The 22,872-nt window shown below is 37.1% G+C and overlaps 1 protein-coding gene across 1 annotated transcript in view; it reads right to left on the bottom strand.

Moving 5' to 3' along the window:
• enpp1 (ectonucleotide pyrophosphatase/phosphodiesterase 1) overlaps positions 1-22,872 on the bottom strand; it is a 64,732-nt gene that overhangs the window by 10,788 nt on the left and 31,072 nt on the right. The window contains exons 10-18 of the mRNA XM_057823274.1: positions 20,194-20,302; positions 13,654-13,785; positions 13,521-13,552; positions 13,266-13,393; positions 11,615-11,684; positions 11,263-11,350; positions 6,963-7,135; positions 6,800-6,839; positions 1,324-1,484 (exon numbers count right to left, since the gene is read on the bottom strand). Coding sequence (XP_057679257.1) covers positions 1,324-1,484; positions 6,800-6,839; positions 6,963-7,135; positions 11,263-11,350; positions 11,615-11,684; positions 13,266-13,393; positions 13,521-13,552; positions 13,654-13,785; positions 20,194-20,302 — 933 coding nt within the window. The remainder of the gene's footprint in view (positions 1-1,323; positions 1,485-6,799; positions 6,840-6,962; positions 7,136-11,262; positions 11,351-11,614; positions 11,685-13,265; positions 13,394-13,520; positions 13,553-13,653; positions 13,786-20,193; positions 20,303-22,872) is intronic.

Below are 22,872 nucleotides of genomic sequence, written 5' to 3'. Positions count from 1 at the left end.
ACTCAAAATAACACACAGAATGAGTGACAACACCACCAACATAGCTGTGGACACACATTGAAGAAGGCCAAAGCTTAATGTCTTTACTACTACGTGGGAGGTATGTGCAAAATGTGCTCAGTCTTTGGTGAGTGCAGGGTGCAGGGACTCAAGGGTGTTCCGCTTAATTAGATGACTAAGACAATTACTCTAATTGCAAAAACAACTATTCTAATTCATTAAGGTGCTCCTGTACATTGAATGAATGCTAAATCACCATTCTTTCTCATTGGCTGCCATTGACTGCAGAAGGCATCCAATCTATTTTGACTAGGAGAGTTTGCTTGTGTCGTCACTGGCACTGAAAGATGTGCATTCACAACAAGTCCTCCCAGATTAAATGAATTGGGCGTCTATTGTTGTTGATGTCTAGGGTGACCATATTTTGATTTCCAAAAAAGAGGACACTCAGCCCGGCCTCAAGATACTTGACTTTTACTCGAAGTTCCCTCAAAGATGCCTATATCACTTTAACATATTTAAAGTGTGCCCCCTCACTCTGGATGGAAAAATGCAGTTTGAAAAAGAAATAAATAAATGACTTAAAAAAAAAAAAAAAAAAAAAAATTAAATACTATTCAACCAGCATGTTATACAAGCATAACACCATTTACCATTTCCAAACGTAGCAGTTTAAAAACTACGTTTCCCATAATGCCTAGCGCTGTTTGGCTTACTGATAGCTAGCTTAAACTTTGCTATAAAAGTTTACAATCATCGGCAGCGCAACGATGCAACACCAAATGGGATTTTACAGTCAAAGCTCCGACAGAAGTCAACAGTTGCCATTATATACGTATTTATCGTAAAAAACTTCAGGCGTTGTGGCCATATCGTCAACCCAGTAGATGGCGGTAATGGCTCATGATAGGAGTAAACTGCCAACAAAAACAAGAAGAACTATTCCTTCCCTCCCTACTACTAGGAGCCATGTCATCGCAGGCAGGCACTGTCACCCAGTGGCCGGAGGGATTCTCTTCAAATTGGTCCCGTGAAAAATCATAAAAACCGGACATTTTTATGAATTTATTAAACCTGCCCGGACCACGAGGATACTACGTGAAAGTAGGACTTGTCCGGGCAAAAGAGGACGTTTGGTCACCCTATTGATGTCAGGCAACGAGCTAACCAGCATTAGGCTGAGATCACTGTTTACACAAAACACAAAATGAGGCCAGTAGAAAAGAATTGAGACAACACGATCATAGATATGACAAAAAACATCATAGAGGAGATTTTAAACAGTGAACCCTCATTGACTCTGCTTAAAAATGGAAGACTCACCGGATTGGAGATGGTATATGACACCCAAAGAGCCATGTGACGGTTTTGACTGTAGCCTGTGATGTAGTTGGACTGGTGAAGCAAACAAAAGGTCACATCTGGCTGTACAACGATGGGAACGCCGAAAGGATGGTGGAGGCGACGTAAGCTAGATTTGACAGCTAAAATAGAAAAGTCAAACCTTTTTAGAATAAGATTCTAATGCCATACTTGTACAGTAGATATCCAACATTAATCCTACAGCATCCTAACTGTATTACTGTAAATGTTTGGTGCCAGCCCGCCCATTCAAAACGGATTTTGATGTCCATTGCCATCAATGGCAGCCAGTGAGTTAATACAGGGGTCATTAGCTGTTGATTTTGGGGGATTTCTGGGTCACTAACTCTTGATTTGGGGGAATTTCCACGATTTATTTGGTAAAAAGACAATGACCAGATTTTTTTGTGGGGCTGAGAGGCTATGGTAGCCAATATGTACCTTCTTTTTCGGACTATAAGTCGCACCAAACTATAAGTCGCACCAGCCATAAAATGCCCAACCAAGAGGAAAAAATGTGAGTATAAGTCGCATTTTGGGGTGAAAATTACTTGATAAAATCCAACACATAGAACAGATATGTCATCTTGAATGGGAATTCAAAATAAAAATAAAATAGAGAACAACATGCTGAATAAGTGTACAGTATGATAATGTTACATAATGCATGAACAACGAAATGCGAACGTGGCCTGTATATTAATATATATACATAGCTATTAAGAATTATTCAGATAACTATAGCATAAAGAACATGCTAACAAGTTTACCAAACCATCAGTGTCACTCCAAAACACCAAAATAACGCGTGAAATGATATTATAATTAGGGCTGTCAAACGATTAAAATTTTTAATCGAGTTAATTACAGCTTTAAAATTAATTAATCGTAATTAATCGCAATTAATCGCAATTCAAACCATCTATAAAATGTGCCATATTTTTCTGTAAATTATTGTTGGAATGGAAAGATAAGACAAGATGGATATATACATTCAACATATGGTACATAAGGACTGTATTTGGTTATTATAACAATAAATCAACATTATTAACATTCTGTTAAAGTGATCCATGGATAGAAAGACTTGTAGTTCTTAAAAGATGAATATTAGTACAAGTTATAGAAATGTTATAATAAAACGCCTCTTAATGTTTTCGTTTTAATAAAATTTGTTAAATTTTCAATCAAAAAATAAACTAGTAGCCCTATTCTGTCCTCAATGTGTGTGAGTACACAAATTGACAGATAGCGAACATAAGTTCCAAAAAGAAATCAGACAGTGTGGCAAAGTTGCATGGGCTTTACTGAAGTCATCTCTTTTTGACAGGAGCACGTTTCTTGTATTTTTGTAAAACTGAAAATAACAAGGCAATGTGTCAATAACTTGCATAAATCACAAAATAACATAAAATGTACACACACGTGTCCATTTGAGCAGTAGCACTAGCCAATTAGCTCACAAGCATCTAACAATGTAACTGCATTTCACCATATATGTGAACAAATTCAAATACACATCATCAATAACTATCTAATGCTCATGAATATAAACAAAGGAGGAATATAACTCACAAGCGATGCATGTATTAGACACAAACAGTGTGATGGGGCTATGAGAACTGCCATTGAATATTGGATGCGGACGTTAGCTGGTCTGACTCTGAATAGCACTGTCTATTAGTGTGAGTTCGCGTCGACATATAATCACGTCAGAAAAGCGCGCCGAAACCCAAATAATCAGCTGCACTGAATTGGCAGCAGAGGGCGACATTACGCCAAATAACATATGCAAGTCACACCCAAGCGCCAGCAGAGGGCGGAAAAACTCCATAAAACACAATTAACAAGTTGGCCTTTCACTGTACTGACATTTAAATCTGTCTGAGCGGGCCTAGTGCGTTAATTGCGTCAAATATTTTAACGTGATTAATTTAAAAAATTAATTAACGCCCGTTAACGCGATAATTTTGACAGCCCTAATTATAATGTGTTAATAATTTCACACATAAGTCGCTCCGGAGTATAAGTCGCACCCTCAGCCAATCTATGACAAAAACTTAAGACTTATAGTCCGAAAAATACGGTATGTATTTTTTTAGGTCATAGTCAGAGGTGGGTAGTAACAAGTTACATTTACTCTGTTACATTTGCTCCAGTAACCTTTTAGTAGTTTTACTAAGCCATTCCATAGACTTCATAATGTATTGACTGGACATGGGGCGCGGGGCCAATGAATAGGGGGCCTGCATTGTTGGCGAGGCCATCAAAGCTGACCGAGTGGAATCACAGACAAAGAGCATTTCTCGTTGAATAAATGCTTAAATCCCCAAATTCTTTATAGATATGGACATATAACAGTCTCGATTCTTGGTTGAAAGCAAAAAATAAACAACAAAAAAAACGTGCGGTTAGCATTTATTTTACGTAAATATGTCAAAGTACAATGCTAGTCTGTTAGTGAATGTAGCTAGCAGCCTCCTGATGTAAACAGAGCTTTACCGGTGAAAAGTCTTGTGAATAAATGCTTAAATCCCTGAATTCTTTGTAGATATGGACGTAAAAGTCTCGATTCTTGGTTAAAAGCGAAAAAAAAAAAAAACGTGCAGTTAGCATTTATTTTATGTGAATATTGCAAACTATGATGCCAATACAGTAGCGGCTAATTTCTCCCATTGATTATTTTCACAACGTTTCAAAATGCATGCATGGTACGAAAAATAATAATAATAATACATTTTATTTATAACGCACTTTACATTTGAAAAACAAATCTCAAAGTGCACATTGCCAGAAAAATAAATAAATAAATAAATAAAAAGACTAAGAATAAAAAAGTAAAAGCAAAAAAAAGAAAAAGAAAAATATAAGAAAAAAAGAAAATATAAAATATAAAAGAAAAATATAGAAGAAGAAAAATATAAGAAAAATATCATATAGAAAAATATAATAATTACTAGAGGTGTGCAAAATTTCCGATTCTTAGATTATTCGCGATTCGGCCGTGGAAGATTCGAGAACGATTCACAAACATCCAAATTCCGATTATTGAAATATGCCAAATAGAGCAGAAGTACGACACACTCAGCGCGCCGCGCGGTCTTCGGTACGCAATTAGGGACGGAGCGAGAGTAGCTAAACATCATGCTTTTCATTACCCGGCCCCTCGGGTAACGCCAATGCTCAACTCCCGGCTCTAGCTCAACTCATGCCACGAGATTTAAAAAAAACAAAAAAACAACATACCTGACTGCTGCCGAAAACCTGCTACAAGCCACATTATGTTACGGTAGATATCATTTATATAGGACTAGATGCATTATAGCTTCGGTATCGTTACCAGCACATCTACAAAAAACTAGATGCGGGCGTTAGTAACGGCCGCCATCTTAAAGCAGTACACTTCCCTGCAAGGCTGTTGTTGCGAACCTTCCAAGCGAACCTAATTAACTTTTTATCTAAAATACTCCTAAATCGGTAAAATATTGACTTGAATCTATCTTTAAAATAGTTTTAAAACTTTTACATGTTGAAAGTAGACAAAAGAGAAATTATGGAATAACAGGAGCAATTTTAACAACTTTAACGGTTGATTCACAACATTAAATTAATTGAAAGTAGTTTAAAGCTGCTGATATAGAATGGGGACTGGAGATTTTTATTTACTGTTATTTTTGTACATTTGTTTACTGCTATATGTTAACTTGATACTGAAATAGTAGTTTGGTTTAGCCTGAGAGGATTTTTGAACAATTTTGGAACTAATGTTCAAAACAAAAAAAAAACAAAAAAAAAAGGAGTGGGGTGGGGTGGGGTGCATCAATAATCGTTTTATAATCGAATCGGAGCCTCTGAATCGTAATCGTAATCGAATCGTTAGGTACCCAAAGATTCCCAGCTCTAATAATTACCCTTACTCCTCGAACAAATCACTCCTGAGACAATCACTCCTGTTTGTATGCGGTACAGGTTTCGTACTTTTTCAATAGAAATCCGGCGTTAGATCACTGCGTGCGCGTGTTTGTGAATAGCTCCTGTTGATGTGGGTGGCCTCGAATGCAAGGTGCAGTGCATGACCGATCTGAGCCGTCAAAACATTATGAAGTCTATGGCCATTCTTTTTACTTTTCCTTGAGTTACTCTGCTATTTTGGGCCACACTTTGTTACATTTTTCCTCATTATTCTACAAATTAGATTTTACTTTTTTTTTTTTTTTTGCCAAAAATGGCTCTACCAATTTCACCAATGCGATGTCGCAACAATAATTTACAGGAATCTATTACACCAATCAGAATCAAGCTTGCCGTTCTACGATCACGCCGGCCTGTTCAACCATGTGGCGTCTTTAAAGCACCCTAAAAAAAATTAAATATTCGACATAGATTGCTACCGTCAACATGATTCGAAAGCACAGATTTTAAGCTCTCTCCCAGTTTTTATTTGGCACCAATTGACCACGGAAAACCAGAGATTTGACCCTTTTAATGTCATAATAGGAAATATGTTTTCTCCACTAGCGGGCTCTTTGGACGAATGATCATTCATTTCTGGAGATTTTTTTTTTCTTCTCTTGCTTGAATTCTTTGTGTGGTTATGTAAAAGGTAATAGTAGAGTATAATCATAACAGTTCATGTAGATAACATTGCGATGAGAAAAATACCATTGTTTAAAAAAAAAAAGGGGGGGAAATCAAACATCGTAAGCAATTACTCACAATGTTACTCATCACTTGACAATTCTTTTCACCAGATAATTTTTTACTTCTTGAGTACATTTTCTGGATGACTACTTTTACTTGAGTAATATCATTCTGAAGTAACGCTACTCTTACTCTAGGAAACTTTTTGGCTACTCTATCCATCTCTGGTCATAGTATAATATTAATTATCACCATTGAAGATTTTCAATGGTTGGAGTTCAATTTGAATGGGAGCCTATTGGCAGTCCAATTGTGGGTCCAATAACGTCGCTCATGGAGTCCACTTACTACAAGTAATTTGCAAGCAAGCAACTACTATTGTGTCATTTTCTGGTGGAATTTTTGCCCCAACAATTTTCAAGAGGAGCAAACAAAAAGACACGCACGCACGCACGCACGAATCTTGAGCTGTAGATCATAAAATGGAATAGAAATATTTTTACACAAAACAACCCCCCACATAATCCAGCAAGGTTTGGCTCCCATTCATTTGGAAAAACACTATTACACTGACTTCATTGAGTACAAGGGAACTTTAGCCTGCGGAAGATAAATAAGGGCCAAACGGCTGCCGCAATGCTGAACTGCTGGAAGAAAATGTCTAAAAATACAGCGCATGCTGGCACTACAGACTATGAATACACTCCCTGCGTCGAAAACAAACGAATGAGTTTCCCTTAATGTTCTCACCAAACTACTGCACCATGAATGTAAAACGGAAAACTAAGGCACTCACTAGCATTTGGAATCGTGGTTGTCATTTCCATGTCTTCACCCTATAAGGATAAAACAGTACGAAATATTGCACACTGTAAATGACAGTATAATTGTGTGGTTCAGTTATGTAATAATATCACATATTAAATTCCCTATGTTGATTGTAAGGTATCAAGATTTACCCTTGCTCTGCATGTGCAGTTTAGGTGGAGAGTAGCATGGGAGTCACTGGCCTCGCACGGGGTGTCATGGGAGAGCTGGGCAGGGTGAACAGGGAGGTGGACGGGATGCTTCAGGAGGTGGTTCAGACTTCCGTGCGTACCATTGTTCGGAGCGGGAGGAATGCCAAGAAGATCTGCAGTTAAGACATTTGAAGTGACTCGACAAAGCTTGATGTGCTTCCCTTATTTTTATCATGTACCCAAGTCAAGAAAGCCTTTAACTAAGCATCCAAATAAATGAAGTCGACAAAGTGTTACATACAGTGTTGTTTTCGTCAACTCTGAGGATAATGAAAATATTTCGTCACCGAAATTTTTTTTCCATGACCATGTCGTGACGAGCTAAAAACGTGTCTCAAGAGACCAAAACATTACGAGACGAATACTAGTTTTCGTCTGACGAGAACGAGAGGAAAATTCACCATAGTTTCTGTAATAAGTTCACAAAGTGTGACATTTTCTTATCGTATGTGTAGTTAGCACGTATCGTAGCACTGTTTAGTCGCCTCACTCATGTGACGCCCAACCAACCACATGCCCTAGCTCCAGACTTTCCTTTTCGTGAAACACATGTCAAGTGCTGCTTGGTAAGTTTTGTTTTCTTATCTTGGCTAGATATGCAATGTTGCTTTAGCCTTTAAAGGTCTGTGCTGAGCAGAGGTGGGTAGTAACGCGTTATATTTACTTAATTTTTTGAGAAAAATGTACTTATAAGAGTAGTTTTACTAAGCCATACTTTTTACTACTCGCACTCCGCTACTTTGGGCTAAACTAGTCGTTATATTTTTCCTTTTTATTCAACATATTAGATTTTAATTTTGCCAGACACGCCAACAGTAGCTCAACTAGTTTCACCAATAAGACATTGCAACCAATAATCTCATGACTCCATTATACTAATCAGACTCAAGCTTGCCGTTCTATGATTACGCCAGCCTGTCGAATCAACTAGCGTCTTTAAAAAAACCTTCAAAATATAAGTATTTGATATAGAGCGCCACCATCAACATGACTCGGAAGCGCGGATTTTAATCTCTGTTTTTATTGGCACTGATTGACTACCAAAAACCGGCGATAGGATCCTTTTAGTTTCATTGTAGGAAATATGATTTTTTTTTTTTTTAAATTTCTTTGGCTTAATGTGGTTATGTAATAGGTTACAGTACTGCATAATAATAACTTTGTGCTGAGAAAAAAAATACCAGTAATTAAAAAAAACTTAAACAAAACAAAAAAAACATCGTAAGTAGTTACTCGCAATGTTACTCATTTCTTGAGTATTCTTTTCACCAAATACTTTTTGACTTGAACTTGCGTACACTTTTTGGATGACTACTTTTACTTTTACTTGAGTAATGTTATTTTTGAAGTCATGCTACTCTTGAATAAAATTTGTGGCTACTCTGGTGCTGAGTGATCACACACTAAATGTAACTTGTAGCATTAGCATAGGGTTCGCGTTAGCAATAAGCGTGGTAATTGTCGGCTTGAACTAGTAGAAAACTTTTTATGTTAAGTTCGTGGCGTCCAGATGAGTTTAATCAATTGAAAAATAATGTACTGTTTTCCTGCTGAGTGTGTATTATCATCATAAAGATAATATCCTTGTAGATTCTACAATCATGTGCTTGTCTGTCAATGTTCATTCGAAATTGTTGGAAATCTTTTATTTATGAACTAAAGCATTTGAAGTTTACAAATGAAAACATTTTGAGTAATTGTCGACTAAGACTAGACGAAGACCAACACATTCTGAATTGATTAAAATACGACTAAGCCAAAGTGTTTTCATCCAAAAGACTAATACAAAAATTAAAAGGGCTGCCAAAAACAAGACAGATTACATAAATAAATAGTACGTGTGTGATGATCAAAAACAGTGCAGTGAGAAGATTATTCTTTGTGGCCTTTGTTGGCGCCTCATTGAAATTTATATGTGAATATAACGAAAATATATATAGAATTAAGAATTGATTGATGCAAATATTTAATATAAAGTTATTATATTGGTATTATATTTTCAAAAATATTAGAGATTAAAATCATAAAATTCTATGGCATCATTATTGGTACATTTTATAAACATAAATATTATTCCACTGTCCAGAAAAAAAGGTTTAGGAAATACAGTTAATTGCCTACACACAGTTTATAACATAATTTTGTCCTTGTATAATTTTTGTAATAAGTTGGGGAAAATAATTAATTATACCACACATAAATAGTTCCATTTTGAACACTTATATTTATCATTTGCCAAAACTGGTTAAAAATACATATCAAAAATAAAAATGACACATTTTACTAGTATTGTTCTACTACATTAAAATACAATATAGCTGTTAAATTCAAATGTAAGTGTAGCCTCCAGCACCACAGTTAAAAACCTAGGAGTTTTATTCGACCCTGACTTATCGTTTAAAGCTCACATTAAACAAACCTGCAGAACGGCCTTCTTTCACCTGCACAACACAGCCAAAATTAGAAATATTTTTCATTTCATTTTCATTATTCATCTTTGTTGCTTCATTTGCTGTTTCTGATTGTGTATCATATTGCCTCTGCAAAGCCCTTTGAGACAACCTTGTTGTGATTCAGGGCTATACAAATAAAATTGAATTGAATTGAATTCAAATCCAATATACAGTAAATGGCGGAAAACACAGACAAGGCTGAAAAAGCAGTTTCTGCTCTTGCAACCCTCTTTAAAATAAACTGCTATATTTTAAGCCAAAAGAACGGTTGTGTTTGATAGAACAATATGTCTATATGCTAGCATAGCAGTTTCATGGTGCATTAAGCCAACAAACTATTTTTAATTTGTCCGTTTTACCCTAGAGACACCATGCAACCGCTTTTGTTTCAACCAAGCCATAAAAAGAAGGTAGGTAATTACATTTATTATTCGAAATGTCTACCATTTTTAGCTTGGAATCATAAATTGATGTCTAATATTTAGTTTAACAAAAAAAAAAGACTTTAATAAATTCTTCACTTACATTTTTTAAACTTTTAAACAAAGTACAGTACGTCACAATGAAAAAAATAGTGTCTGTAAATAGGTCACGGATATCTACCTCATAACTATCACTTACTGTAATTCATTGTATTTATTTTTTGTCACTGTCACATTTTCCTTGATATTTTAGATGATAAATAATCGATCCAACCAAAGAAAAATAGAAGAAAAAAAAAACAAAAAACGTTTAAAACGGTAAATATCTAAAAAACTAAATCTCAACCACTCCTTGATGTCTGCGATTTCTGCATCGCAACACTTGTAATATTACCGTGTTTCACCCATAAAATCCCTAAAAAGTCCAGGTGTGGTCATTGACAGCTGTGTATTTAGACACGATGATACAGGCCACACAGAGTTTTTGGATCGAAACAAGGTAGGTACGCGATAATACAGTATATCATTAAAATCATGGTGTCTTTAGTTATGCTCTCTCATGCTCTCACCTCAAGTTAGGATTTAGGGGTTTAATTTTTTTTTTTTTTATAAATGCCCTCCCGTTCAAAATGTTTCTTCCCCTAGAAAATTGAGATTTTGTCACTGACGCATTTTCCCCGATATTTTAGATGATAAATAATCGATCCAAACAAAGAAAAATAGAAAATAGAAAAAAAATAAATTAAAAAAAAATGTTTAAAACGGTAAATATTTAAAAAACAAAATCTCGGCCACTCCTTGATGTCTCCGATTTCTGCATCGCAACACTTGTAATATTACCGTGTTTCACCCATAAAATCCCTAAAAAGTCCAGGTGTGGCCATTGACACGATTTATATATTTAGACACGATGATACAGGCCACACAGAGTTTTTGGATTGAAACAAGGTAGGTACGCGATAATACAGTATATCATTAAAATCATGGTGTCTTTAGTTATGCTCTCTCATGGTCTCAGCTTGAGTTAGGATTTAGGGTTTTTTTTTTTTTTTTTTAAATGCCCTCCCGTTCAAAATGTTTCTTCCCCTAGAAAATTGAGATTTTTAGCTTTCCAATTATGGACCACACATGCATATAGGACAAATTTTGAAAATTTGGCAAATTTGGGGGTGTCAGAGTGGAACTTCAAGTCACCTGAGTGTTTTCCGCCATATATACATTTTCTCGATTTTTCAATAGATGGCTGACTGGTATTTGTTGCTTTATGAGTCTTCCATATCATGTATTTTGCACTGTGAAATAAAACTGGAGGTCAACACTATTAGTGACCTACATACATTTGTACAATTTAACTGTGTCACTTACCACACATGAGGTTATATAATTCAATGTTCTCAAAAGGCGGCACAGTTGTGTTACTCTTAAATCCAGGACCATAGCCGATGAAGATTGCCTGAAAAAAAAACAAATATTTTGAGATCTGAATTGCATGAACTTAGTACAGTACTGTATTTAATCTAGGTGGTCATTAGTTCAGTGGAGAAAAAAAGGAAAGACAATATGAGGAATATGGAAACCCTGCCTAATCATTGCTTCCTTAAATCCTAGCTAACTGGTGGCTGCTCATTTATCAACATGAGTATATTTTGATTTGAACTTGAGAAATGTCATGCACTTCCTTTAAATAAGACCGCCAAACATCCTGCCATTATCTCACCTGCATGTTGGTGAAAAGGTTATCGGAGCCATGGAAACCTCCTGAACAGTATTTGACTTCCTTGCGGTTTCTGCACAAGAATTAAAAACACACTTTTATCGTATACCATTTAATTCAAGACTCTTTTGTGTTCAGTTTTAGACCAATTAAATCAGCAGGCATCCTCTCAAAATGACATTTAAGCTTTTAACCAACTTATAATTGTCTTCTTTCATGAAAACATATTTGGCAGAAAACACAGACAAGGCTGAAAAAGCAGTACCTGCTCTTGCACCCCGCTTTAAAATAAACTGCTTTATTTTAAGCCAAAACAACTGTTTTGTTTGATAGAACAATATGTCTATATGCTGCCATAGCAGATTCATGCCGCATTAAGCTCCCGAACTATTTTTAATTTGTCCGTGTTACCCTGGAAACCCCCGTTTACAGATGTCACGCAACCGCTTTTGTTCCAACCCAGCCATCAAACGAAGGAAATTAATTATATTTATTATTAAAAATGTCTCTCATTTTTAGCTTAGAATCATTAATTGATATATAATATTTCGCAAAAAAAGAAAAACGACTTTAAAAAATTATTCACTCGCATATTTTAAACTTTTCAACAAATTACGTCACAATGAAAAAAATGGTGTCTGTAAAAAAGTCACGGATATCTACCTCATAACTATCGCTTAATTGTATTTTTTTTTTTTTGTTACTGTCGCATTTTCTCCGATATGTTAGATGATAAATAATCGATCCAAACAAAGAAAAATTGAAAAAAACGTTTAAATGGGTAAATATATGAAAGAAAATCTCGACCACGCCTTGATGTCCGCGATTTCTGCATCGCGACCCTTGTTATATTACCATGTTTCACCCATAACATCCCCCAAAAATCCAGCTGTGGCCATTCACAGCTGTGTCTTGACATTCAGTGATACATGCTACATGGAGGTTTTGGATCGAAACAAGGTAAGTACGCAATAATATCTCGTTAAAGTCATGGTAAAGTCTGTAATTCTGCTCTCGCGTGTCTCACCTCAATTTAGGATATTTCTGCTTAAAAAAGTGTTTCTTTTTTAAAAATGCCCTCCTGTTCAAAATTTTTCTTCCCCCAGAAAATTTAGATCTTAAGCTTTCCAATGATGTATCACACGTGCATATCAGACAATTTTGAAAGTTAGCCAAATTGAGGGTCTCAGAGTGGAACTTCAAGTCACCTGTGTGTTTTCCGCCATATATATTGCCCTACGTCTTTTAATGAGGCATTTCATCAGACGGTTTATTTCACGTGTTCTCTCCTGCTTATCTGCAGGGTGAGCTACAGTCTATCTCAGTATTCACGGAAAACTTAAGACTCTTGAATGAACCTAATGTGAACATTTTTGTCCTCCAGACTAAACACAGGAGGGCACGAGTGGAAATTCAAACCCAGATGTACTAACCACTAGTCCACCGTGCTGTTATTTTAAGCTACTGCCTCTATTTTTAGTAAAGTTTTTCACCTAAATTATTTGTTGGTTTCTTTCACTGTTACGCTAATTTCTGTAATACATTGTTGTTGAATTTATATGGTGGATTTGTGACTACTGGGACAGTTTTGTTTTTAGCTCTTTGTGTAAAATAACTGAATGACTGAAAAAAATGAATGTAAATGACAACTTACAATGCTGCCTGCCAACCTTCTTTCATGTAGAGGTGTCCTCTCTCTATCCTCACATTGTTGGCAAAATGAAAGCGTTTAGGGAGATTCTCTTTAAGGAACGCCTTCATTGGCTGCTCTGGAGTCCTGCACTTCAGAACACACAGAGCAGACAAGATCAACACATGGCGGCTTGTTTGACACAGGAGCGGCGCGAGCAGATAATCTTTCATGCACTTGTATCAATACAACAAGTCACGTTGGGAATTCTCTGCATACCGACAGGTTCTTCACCAATCCCTCATAGTCGACTGGGGGAGAGAAACAAAGGGGTGTTTACGGTGAGGAAAAGGTCAGGGGCCTCGCTCTCAGGGCAGTTGGGAGGACAGGAAGTTGGGTGTTGGGAACTCACAGGAAAAGAAGTCGTCTGGCAGGCGGCTGGGTCTGATACGAGCTGCCGGGCCTTGGATGACATTGAAGTCATCAGTGTTGCTCTGGTACGTAGACACAAACTCTGCCCTTTCGCATGTTGCTTCTTCCATACCTGTAAAAATATGTAACAAATGAGATTGTTCTTGCTTGGTAATTTTTTTCATGTAACGGAGTTTGGTCCATGTGGGCAGTAGATACAGAGTATATTTGGCACAATTGTGCCAATTTCTTAACTTATTGGGCGCCTTTTTTTTCTTTAATTAACAAGAAAATGCAATTCCTGAAGATCGGGCATTTCCTGTTCACTTCCTGTTTGTTTACTTAATTATTTTTGGCAAACAATAAAGACCACCAGTAGATTTTTGTTATTGTTGGTTCATAAATTATAAAGATTAATTTACAATCTTTATAAAATAAAGATTTTTTGGGGGGTCTGAGTTCGAGGTTAATATGAGTGAATCGAGATTCTTTTGTGGGTTAACTGTGACAATGTACCGTAATTTCTGGACAATAAGCTACTACTTTTTTCCCCTCAGTTTGAATCCTTCGGCTTACAGTCCAGTGCAGCTCATTTGTTGATCTATTTGGGTTATTTGGTCACATTTAATTTGACAGCGGCGCCATAAGACTGCTATAAGGCCGTCATATTTATGAGACACTATCATTTGCATTAATGAATGCTTATGACAGATGTCATTAAGTATCATCCGGCAAATTACAGTATGTCATTAACTCTATTTATGTCCAGCTCGGTTTCTTTTACATCCATTCAAAAGTGAGATAATTTGGCTGATGACAAAAAATGACATCTGTCATAAGTATTCATTAATGCTCATGGCAGTGTCATGTCATAATTATGATGGTCTTATGTAGCGGTGTGCCAAAAAATCGATTATTAGATGCATCGAGATTTGACACGTGACGATTCGATTACGATTAATAAATGTTCAAAAACGATCATTTTCCCTGATAACTTTATGACAGCCACTAGTAGCTGAACGAAATTCAAGACCCGTCTGCCGCCAGGACACCTTTAACGAACGCACACACAACGTTATAATGGACGCTGCTGACTGAGCGAGAGATTTACTCCTGTTCGAAAATAAATAGGTGTATGAGAAAGGCAGGGACCCGCAGGTCGCGCTTTGGGTCCTCTTCTGTGAGCATCTTATTTTTTGGAGCAAGAGGGGAAGAGATATAGTTCGTTGCTCCTTGTCTTTCAGTTGTACAGCAGTAGTTTCAAGTGGTGTTAAATGGAAAAAGTCCCTTGTGTTTTGCTAAGTCCCGTGTCCGTCGATCCGTGGTGAGTACACAAACCCTCTTGTACTATTTAGCTTTTATTGTTGTTGTTTTTGAGATGTTACTAGTTAGCCCCCAGCTCTATGCTAATTAGCAGTCGGTTTGGTGGTGTACAAAAGCTACTCCAGATGCAGAACATTTATAACCAGGATTAAGTACAGCGGTAACACTACAAACATTCGAAATAGTACAGAAATTTGTGAAAACAAAGTATATTGGTTTAAAGAAGTCTTATTTCTAATCACACTTTCTTTGTTTCCAAAAAATGTAGAATTCATTCCACATTTTGTAAATTTACTGTATTGTTGAGAGAAATAAGTACTGCCTTTGAAACAGCTGTTTTTGCACCTTCTTGTGAAAAAGAGCATCTCAAGGTCAGCTATGTGTTGTATAGGCATGTTGAGAAATAAGTACTGCCTTTAAAATGGCTTAAGGGTAACTTATTGGTGTATGGGCATGTTTCCATCGTTCCTGTTGAATCATTAGGATATTTTTAATAAATAATGGACATACTGTAAATTTGTTCGGCTACTTAATTAATTAGTAAAGTATGATGCATTGATAATCGTGATCATCGTCAATACTGCGATCATCGTTCAATAAGCGAATCGTGGCACCCTGAATCGTAATCGAATTGAATCGTGGGGTGGCTAAGATGGCACCCCCCTAGTCTTGTGACAGTTTTATGGCACCACACTCAAATAAAGTGTTACCAAATACCATAGCTAGCAATTAATGATACAACTGGAACAGTAACTGAAGAAAAAATTAGCACAGAACATGAATTTAGATTATTATTTACATCTGTGGCGCTGCAAAGTATGCCAGGAGGCATATTGGATGACAACAGTGTTGTCAGCAGGTGGCAGCAGAGGTTGACTGTCTCCCAAAAGGGAGCAGCGATGGCTAAATGAAGCTTCTTGAAGCAATGAAGCTTTTCAGCCAATTGGTTCAAAGCTTCATGGTGGTTTATTTGGTCTTAGACAGTCTTATGATGCCACTGTCAAATAAAGTTTTACCGGTTAATATCTTTTGATGTAAATATCCCATAATACAGTGAGGGCAGCTGTGGCTTATCTATGAACAAATGCTATTTTCGTGTCAAATTTGGTGCATGGCAGCTTATAGTCTGGTGTGCCTTATAGTTCGAAAATTACCGTATGTATAATAAATGAGCAATGTCGATGTTTTAGAAATTAATAGGGCTTTTTCTGTGCAACAATGTTTTTGACTGGAACTGTAATTTTTTGGGCCAAATAAAAAATAAAATCCTGTGTGGCGTTTTGAAACTTTTTGTAGTTATAACGAGAGCTGGGCAATATTAACGATATACGTTGATATGAAAAAACATAATACACCTATTGCAATACGACGTTCGGTTTCCAATACAGGTAGTCCCCGGGTTACGAACAAGTTCCTTTGCTACGCTAGCTAGCGATGTAACCCGAATTTCAGCGTAAATCGGAATTAACCCTTTTAAATTAGCCTGGAACTCCAGACTCACCGCTGTTCCAGCTATAGAGTCTGGCGACAGTTCAGCGGATCAAATTCCCAAGGCGGAGCAAGCCACAGCAAACAGACAGCGGAGTAGACTAATCAGCGACGGGCGGACGAGACATTGGTAAAGCGACAAGAAACTCTAGCGAGTCGGAATAAACATATAAGTAGAGCGGAGAGGTTTATTCAACATGGCTAGCGCAAGACAGACTGTTGGTTTTAGCGACTTAATGTGTTTTTATTCATTTAAAACTTAATTTACCGCAGATAAGAACATATTCTCGGCTCTCCCGTTTGCCATCTGTGTTGTTGTAGAGACGGCTTCCGAGGCGCAAGAGTGACGTTGCTTGTTAAGAACACGTCACGCAAATAAACAAATCTGAGTGTACGGACGATTTCGTTCGGGCTTGAGAGGCCAATAAGGAGCTCGGTCCCAGAAGGCTGAATTATGCTTCCCCGTCAAACCTGCGCCGTCGAGGAAGACCTGATTTACGACCCTGCGCCGTAGCCTGACGTGTGCCTATTGAATTTTCAAACCCTAGCTTCAAGTCGACGCATATGACGTGGCGGAAATGGACTGTGATTGGTCCGCTCAGGATGTTGTTTCCGGTTCAGCGCGAAATCACCGCCATTGTAGAATAGAATCAAACATCATTTTTCTACACGCAAAAATGGACCAAGCCGACGGGAGTATCATCGAAGAGCAAGTCTCGTCAAGACATCATAAAGATTGCCAAATGGCAATGTTAGCGAATGAATAAAAAAATGGAAGAACCACCGAGACGTGTGTGTTCGGAATCAAGTGGCCACACGAAGCAGTGACCCAGTCGGCCAAAAACTGCCAGCTTTTTATCACTTTATGTCAAATTTTTAGTTGGTGTGCACTTCATCATTTATAGCGTACATGTGTTTGCTGTGAGTCTGTGACTTATTTACGTGTCACACTTCAAGTATCTGAAGAATAAAGCACAGGTTTGGTGCCAAAAGAGTTGTTTTGATGTTTAATTTTCAACAACAGACAGTTCACACACGATACATCATCACTGATTGAGAGTGCCTCGGTGCTTTTATGATAACATTAACATCAAGGCTTCCAACGCAGTTTGGGAAGTTCCATAGACGCCAGAAATCTGCTATGGCTTCCCACTGGCTGGTTGTAGCACACGGCAAACAAATTGGGCTGCAGGGCTTTGCAGACCTCGGACAAAACGCTGGACGCAGTGCTCGACGCCAGTTTGAAGCTAGCAGCCACAGCTAGCTGGTTTCCACACAAGCCTAGAACTCGCTATGCGGCATCAAAAGTTGGACAGACCGCCTCGAAACCGTCTTCTGTGTCGCCTGCGCCTCAACATTTGTGGGATCAACATTTATTCAATGTTGATGAGCTGAAAAGCCACATTCAAGCGTTCCATCTTGCATTGTTTATTTTTTTCTCTGTTAAACTAGACAAGAGGAAGTCAACAAGCATGCCCCAAAATCGTACAAACGTAACGCCACACCCCTCTAGTGGCTTGGCGGTGAATTACAGAGCAACGCGTCACCTGGCCGGAGAACCATTGAATGTCAAATGACGGCGTAGTCATTGCGCCGTCACCGCAACGCGGGAGCATAACTCAGGCTAGACTCCATAGATGGAACAGCGGTGAGTCTGGAGTTCCAGGCTACTTTTAAGTATCCCTAAATCTCAAAATAACTATCCCAAAAGTCCAAAAGTATTGTATTATTTCTAATGATGGAGATGCCCTCTAGTGGCAGCATTGCGTCTGGCTGGACTGTCGCCTTGTATGAATGAGGAGCAGAATCAGACGTGTGGCATGGATAAAGAATAGCTTTGCTCTGCTTTGGCCCATATCAGGCCGTAAATTGTTTAAGCTAATACTATGGGTTTGTGTATGCATTTGTAATTAAGTATAGCGCTACAGTTTGTGGAGGTATGTGTGACCGATTTGCTATGAGAATAGTAAATGCGTTAGCATTCGTAGCGTTTAAGCTAGCGGACTTTTGTTATACAAATTAGGCTAATTTAATGACTAAATTTATATATTGATCAGACTAGATGGAATTTTGAACGCCAATTATTAGTGTCCAGTGTTTTATTGTTTATGTTGTTTTGTTTTATTGTTAAAATTTGTGTATATCTGAAGTGTACCTATGTGTAACAGCTTTACAAATTGTCAAAAGTGAAGGAAGTAAAAAGCTTCAAAACGCACAATCGCCTTGTTTGCTGTTTGTAAAGCTGAACAGTTTCATGTTTAGTGAGGACAGAACACATCATATTAATAAAGTAAAAAACAAGATACTGTGAGGTACAGTAAGGTACTGTTCATGCGACTTAAAAACAAAACAAAACAAAACAAGCAAAACAAAACAAAATAAAATAAAATAAAATGACCGGGGACAAAATGGCAGACGAGACTATGGCATTGTAGTCCAAACTGTTTAACTTAAAATACCTGCAGCATGAAGCAATTACCAGAGAATCCCAAAGTTTGAAAAAAATAAGGTCCTAATGAAACTTTTTTTTCAAATTTGTAAAAAGAAAAGTCAAAATGAATATGTGTGATAAGCGCTCTAATATCTATAACCCTTGCTAAACCCTGGTTTGTTTTTTTTCTCATGGAACCTACAGATGCATGTGTTGACTTGCATCCATCATTTTTTTTTTTTTTTCAAAAAGAAATGTCAAAATTCTGAATTAGTCTCAAAATCATGAAATTTTAGGTGTATCAAATGTGATACATTTGGCAATAAAGGGTTAAGTGGAATACATCATAACCTGGGGACTACAGTATCTGTATTCATTATATTGCGTATAAATATTTTTGAGTAATACCACGTAATTATTTTCTTAAATTTCTGTCGCAGACGCTTTCTTACCATGTGACGTCACAGGTCAAGATCAAGCGCATGTATGAGTCTCAATTGAAGCGAGCTGCGACCATAGAAAAAGGATCCTAGATGACTCATTGAATTGGGTGTGCCAGATGCAACTATAATCATCATAATCTCACATTTTTGGCTAAATTTAGTGTAGCTATGTATATGGCTACACCCAGTTAGCTGTAGTTCCTGAAAATTGTTTGCAGTAGCATGTAATAAATATAATCAGTTAAACAAATATTGTTTTCTGTTTTACATTCATTTATAAACATAAAAAAGGTTACAAGCAGTGCCCATTATATTGCAAAACTTATTGCAATATGCCTTTGTCCATTCCATTGTACGGTTCATGAATGAAATTGGCGGGGGCTATCTTTTTGCCAGAGATGCTCTACTTTTATTTATTTTACTTATCTCTAGTAATTATACATCTTACTAAATATACAGCTGGTAGCACTAGATACTTAGTTCACACACCCATTTTCTGAGCTCCCTTTGGCATATATCTGCAGTTCTGCTGTGACGAATGCAGTGACTCAACCAAGTCAAACATTTGGAAGGCAAATGGAAGCCTCAAAGCCATCTGGGCCTGCTGGATGTTGTCCGACTGTAAAACCGCAGGGACTTCAGAGGCACTCCGTTGGTACCACGCTAGTTTTGCGACATCCAACTTTCTATCACTTTTGGCGTGAAATTTGTGTTATTTTCTCGTCATTCATTCATTTGTTCTGCTCAACTAGCATTGGGGTTGCCCTGGCAGCTACGTCAGGCCTCTGCATGCGTGAATCCAAGCGAACACGTTGCATGTCTTCCCACTGCTGCGAGCAAAGGGTTTGCAACTCACCGTGATCCGACACTATGAGTAGGTTGACGCAGTGCAGCAAGTTCCTGTCATTCAGACCATCCATGATCTTTCCAATAATACGGTCCACCTTTATAAGGGCCTCGACGATCTAAAAACAAGTGAACAGATGAAAGAAGGAATTAGGATGTATTCATAAAAAATTAGGATCTTTTAAAGATCCTAACTATAGTAAATTTGACTTGGTTAATGCCTAAGGCTTTACATGTATTTTTTATTTAAATGAATATTGTTTATTAATAGTTGATGCTAATAATTTTCAATATCTTTTTAATGATTTTTGGAACTGAGACTGTTGAAAAAATAAGATATAAAAAATACGTAAATGGCACAACATGATTAATGGATATACAGCATATACACATATATTTGACTTTTATGTTATTACTGTATTAGCTCTATACCAATGAACATCATAGTAGAGTTTCTTATTGTACATTTCCAAATACATACCACAATTGAAACATGAATATCTGAGCTGTAACAAATCCGAGGCAAAAAACATTAAAGGGTGAATTTCGAATGGCAAAAGAGAAAATAATATACTGTAATTTTCGGACTATAAGGTGCACCTGACTATAAGTCGCCACCCACCAAATTTGACACAAAATTGGCATTTGTTCATAGATAAGATGGAATATATGACGCAGTTGTCCTCACTGTATTATGGGATGTTTACACCAAAAGATATTAACCGGCAACACAATATTTGACAGCAGCGTCATAAGACTGTCATAACACCAAATGAACCACCATGAAGCTTTCATCCAATTGGCTGAAAAGCTTCATTGCTTCAAGAAGCTTCATTTGGCAATCACTGCTCCCTTGAGGGAGGCAGTCAACCTCTGCTGCCACCTGCTGTCAACACTGTTGTAGTCCAACATGCCTCCTAGCATAAAATTGCATTGTTCTGTGCTAACTATTTCTTTATTTACCACTACAATTGTTTCATTAATTGCCAGTTATGGTATTTGGTAACAATTTATTTGACATTGGTGCCATTATACTGTCATAAGACTATCATAATTATGATATGACACTGTCATGAGCATTAATAAATGCTTATGACATAACATTTTTGTCATCCGGCAAATTATCTCATTTTTCAATAGCTGTAAAAGATCCGAGCTGGACATAAATAGAGTTAGTGACATAAATTGTGGCACGTAATGACATCCATCATATGCATTCATTAATGCCCATGAGAGTGTCATGTCATAATTATGATGGTCTTATGGCAGTCTTAGGATGACGCTGTCAAATAAATTGTTACCTATTAATCCAAATAAATAACAAATAAACCACAGGATTATTATAGTCCAAAAATTACGGAATATTTTTGTTATTTTTTTTTAAACCACCTTTATGAATTGACAGCAGTAAATGACAAATAAAATATTAATAATTTCATCCTTTGCCTTTATTTATACATTTATTTATGGAAGACACTGCCATTAATACAAGATGGATTGTGTGATTTAAGAGGTGTCAATAATTTGTAGTGCCTTAATGAGGCTATTCAATGCCAGCACAACTACACAGCCTCAGAAAAAGATAAACTTTGACCTTCCAAATCTAGTGTTGGAGTAACATTCCATTACAAATGAGATGCTTTCCCAAGGTAACAAGTTAACAGGGAGGTCACTAGAGTGTGCCCCAAATGACTCTTCCTGTTAGTGAATGGGTGCTGTTTCAACAAAAGGTCATTCTTCAGCAAGTAAACCATTAACATCAGAGTTAACCTTAAGTTTAACATTAGACCTTGCTTTTACACACCCCTATAAATTTGAGACAGTTTTAGCAAATGGGGTCATGCAACTTACACAACAACATTTCTGCAACAGCCTTTGTAAAGCACATCAATAAAGGTTGAATGCCTGAGGCGAGTAGGTTGCATTTTAAACACATTTATGTTATAAATTATGCTATAAAAACAGTTAGGATTAAGGGAGGAACCCCGAAGCTCTTTCCGACTATGTTTTATGCTTGCGTTGAGAAAGTACAGTATCTGAACCTTTTGGAATTTCTCACATTTCTGCATAAAATCACCATCAAATGTGATCTGACTGTTGTCAAAATCACACAGATGTAAAAACAGTCCCTGCGATAACTAAAACCACCCAAACATTTATAGGTTTTCAAATTTTACTGAGGATAGCATGCAAACAATGACAGAAGGGGGAAAATATGGGAGTTAACTATCTGCCTAAGGAGACTTAAAGAGCAATTGAAACCTATTTTTACCAAACAATTTGTGTGTGCCTAATCAATGATGAGTGGCTTAAAGCTGCCCTGCCCACTCTAAAACACATTGTCTGATGTGCATCATGGCTCGGTCAAAAGAGCTGTCTGAAGACCTGCGATCAAGGATTGTGGATTTGTATAAAGTTGGGAAAGAACACAAAAACATCTCTAAAAGTCTGGATGTTCATCTATCGACAGTCAGAGAAGTTGTCAACAAATGGAGAGAGTTTGGCACTGTTGCTTCTCTCCCAAGGAGTGGCCGTCCACCAAAGACCACCAAAGGTTCAGCGCAGAATACTCAGAGAGGTAAAAAAGAACCCTAGAGTGTCTGCTAAAGACTTACAGAAATCACTGACACAGTCCAATATCTCTGTGCACACATCAACTTTATGTAAAACTATGGCCAAGAATGGTGCT

Source organism: Corythoichthys intestinalis, chromosome 19 (assembly GCF_030265065.1).
Source record: "Corythoichthys intestinalis isolate RoL2023-P3 chromosome 19, ASM3026506v1, whole genome shotgun sequence".
In the NCBI taxonomy this organism is placed as follows: Eukaryota; Metazoa; Chordata; class Actinopteri; order Syngnathiformes; family Syngnathidae; genus Corythoichthys; species Corythoichthys intestinalis.
The sequence above is the reverse complement of the archived record's forward strand: the minus strand, read 5'-3'. Positions and strand labels throughout refer to the sequence as shown.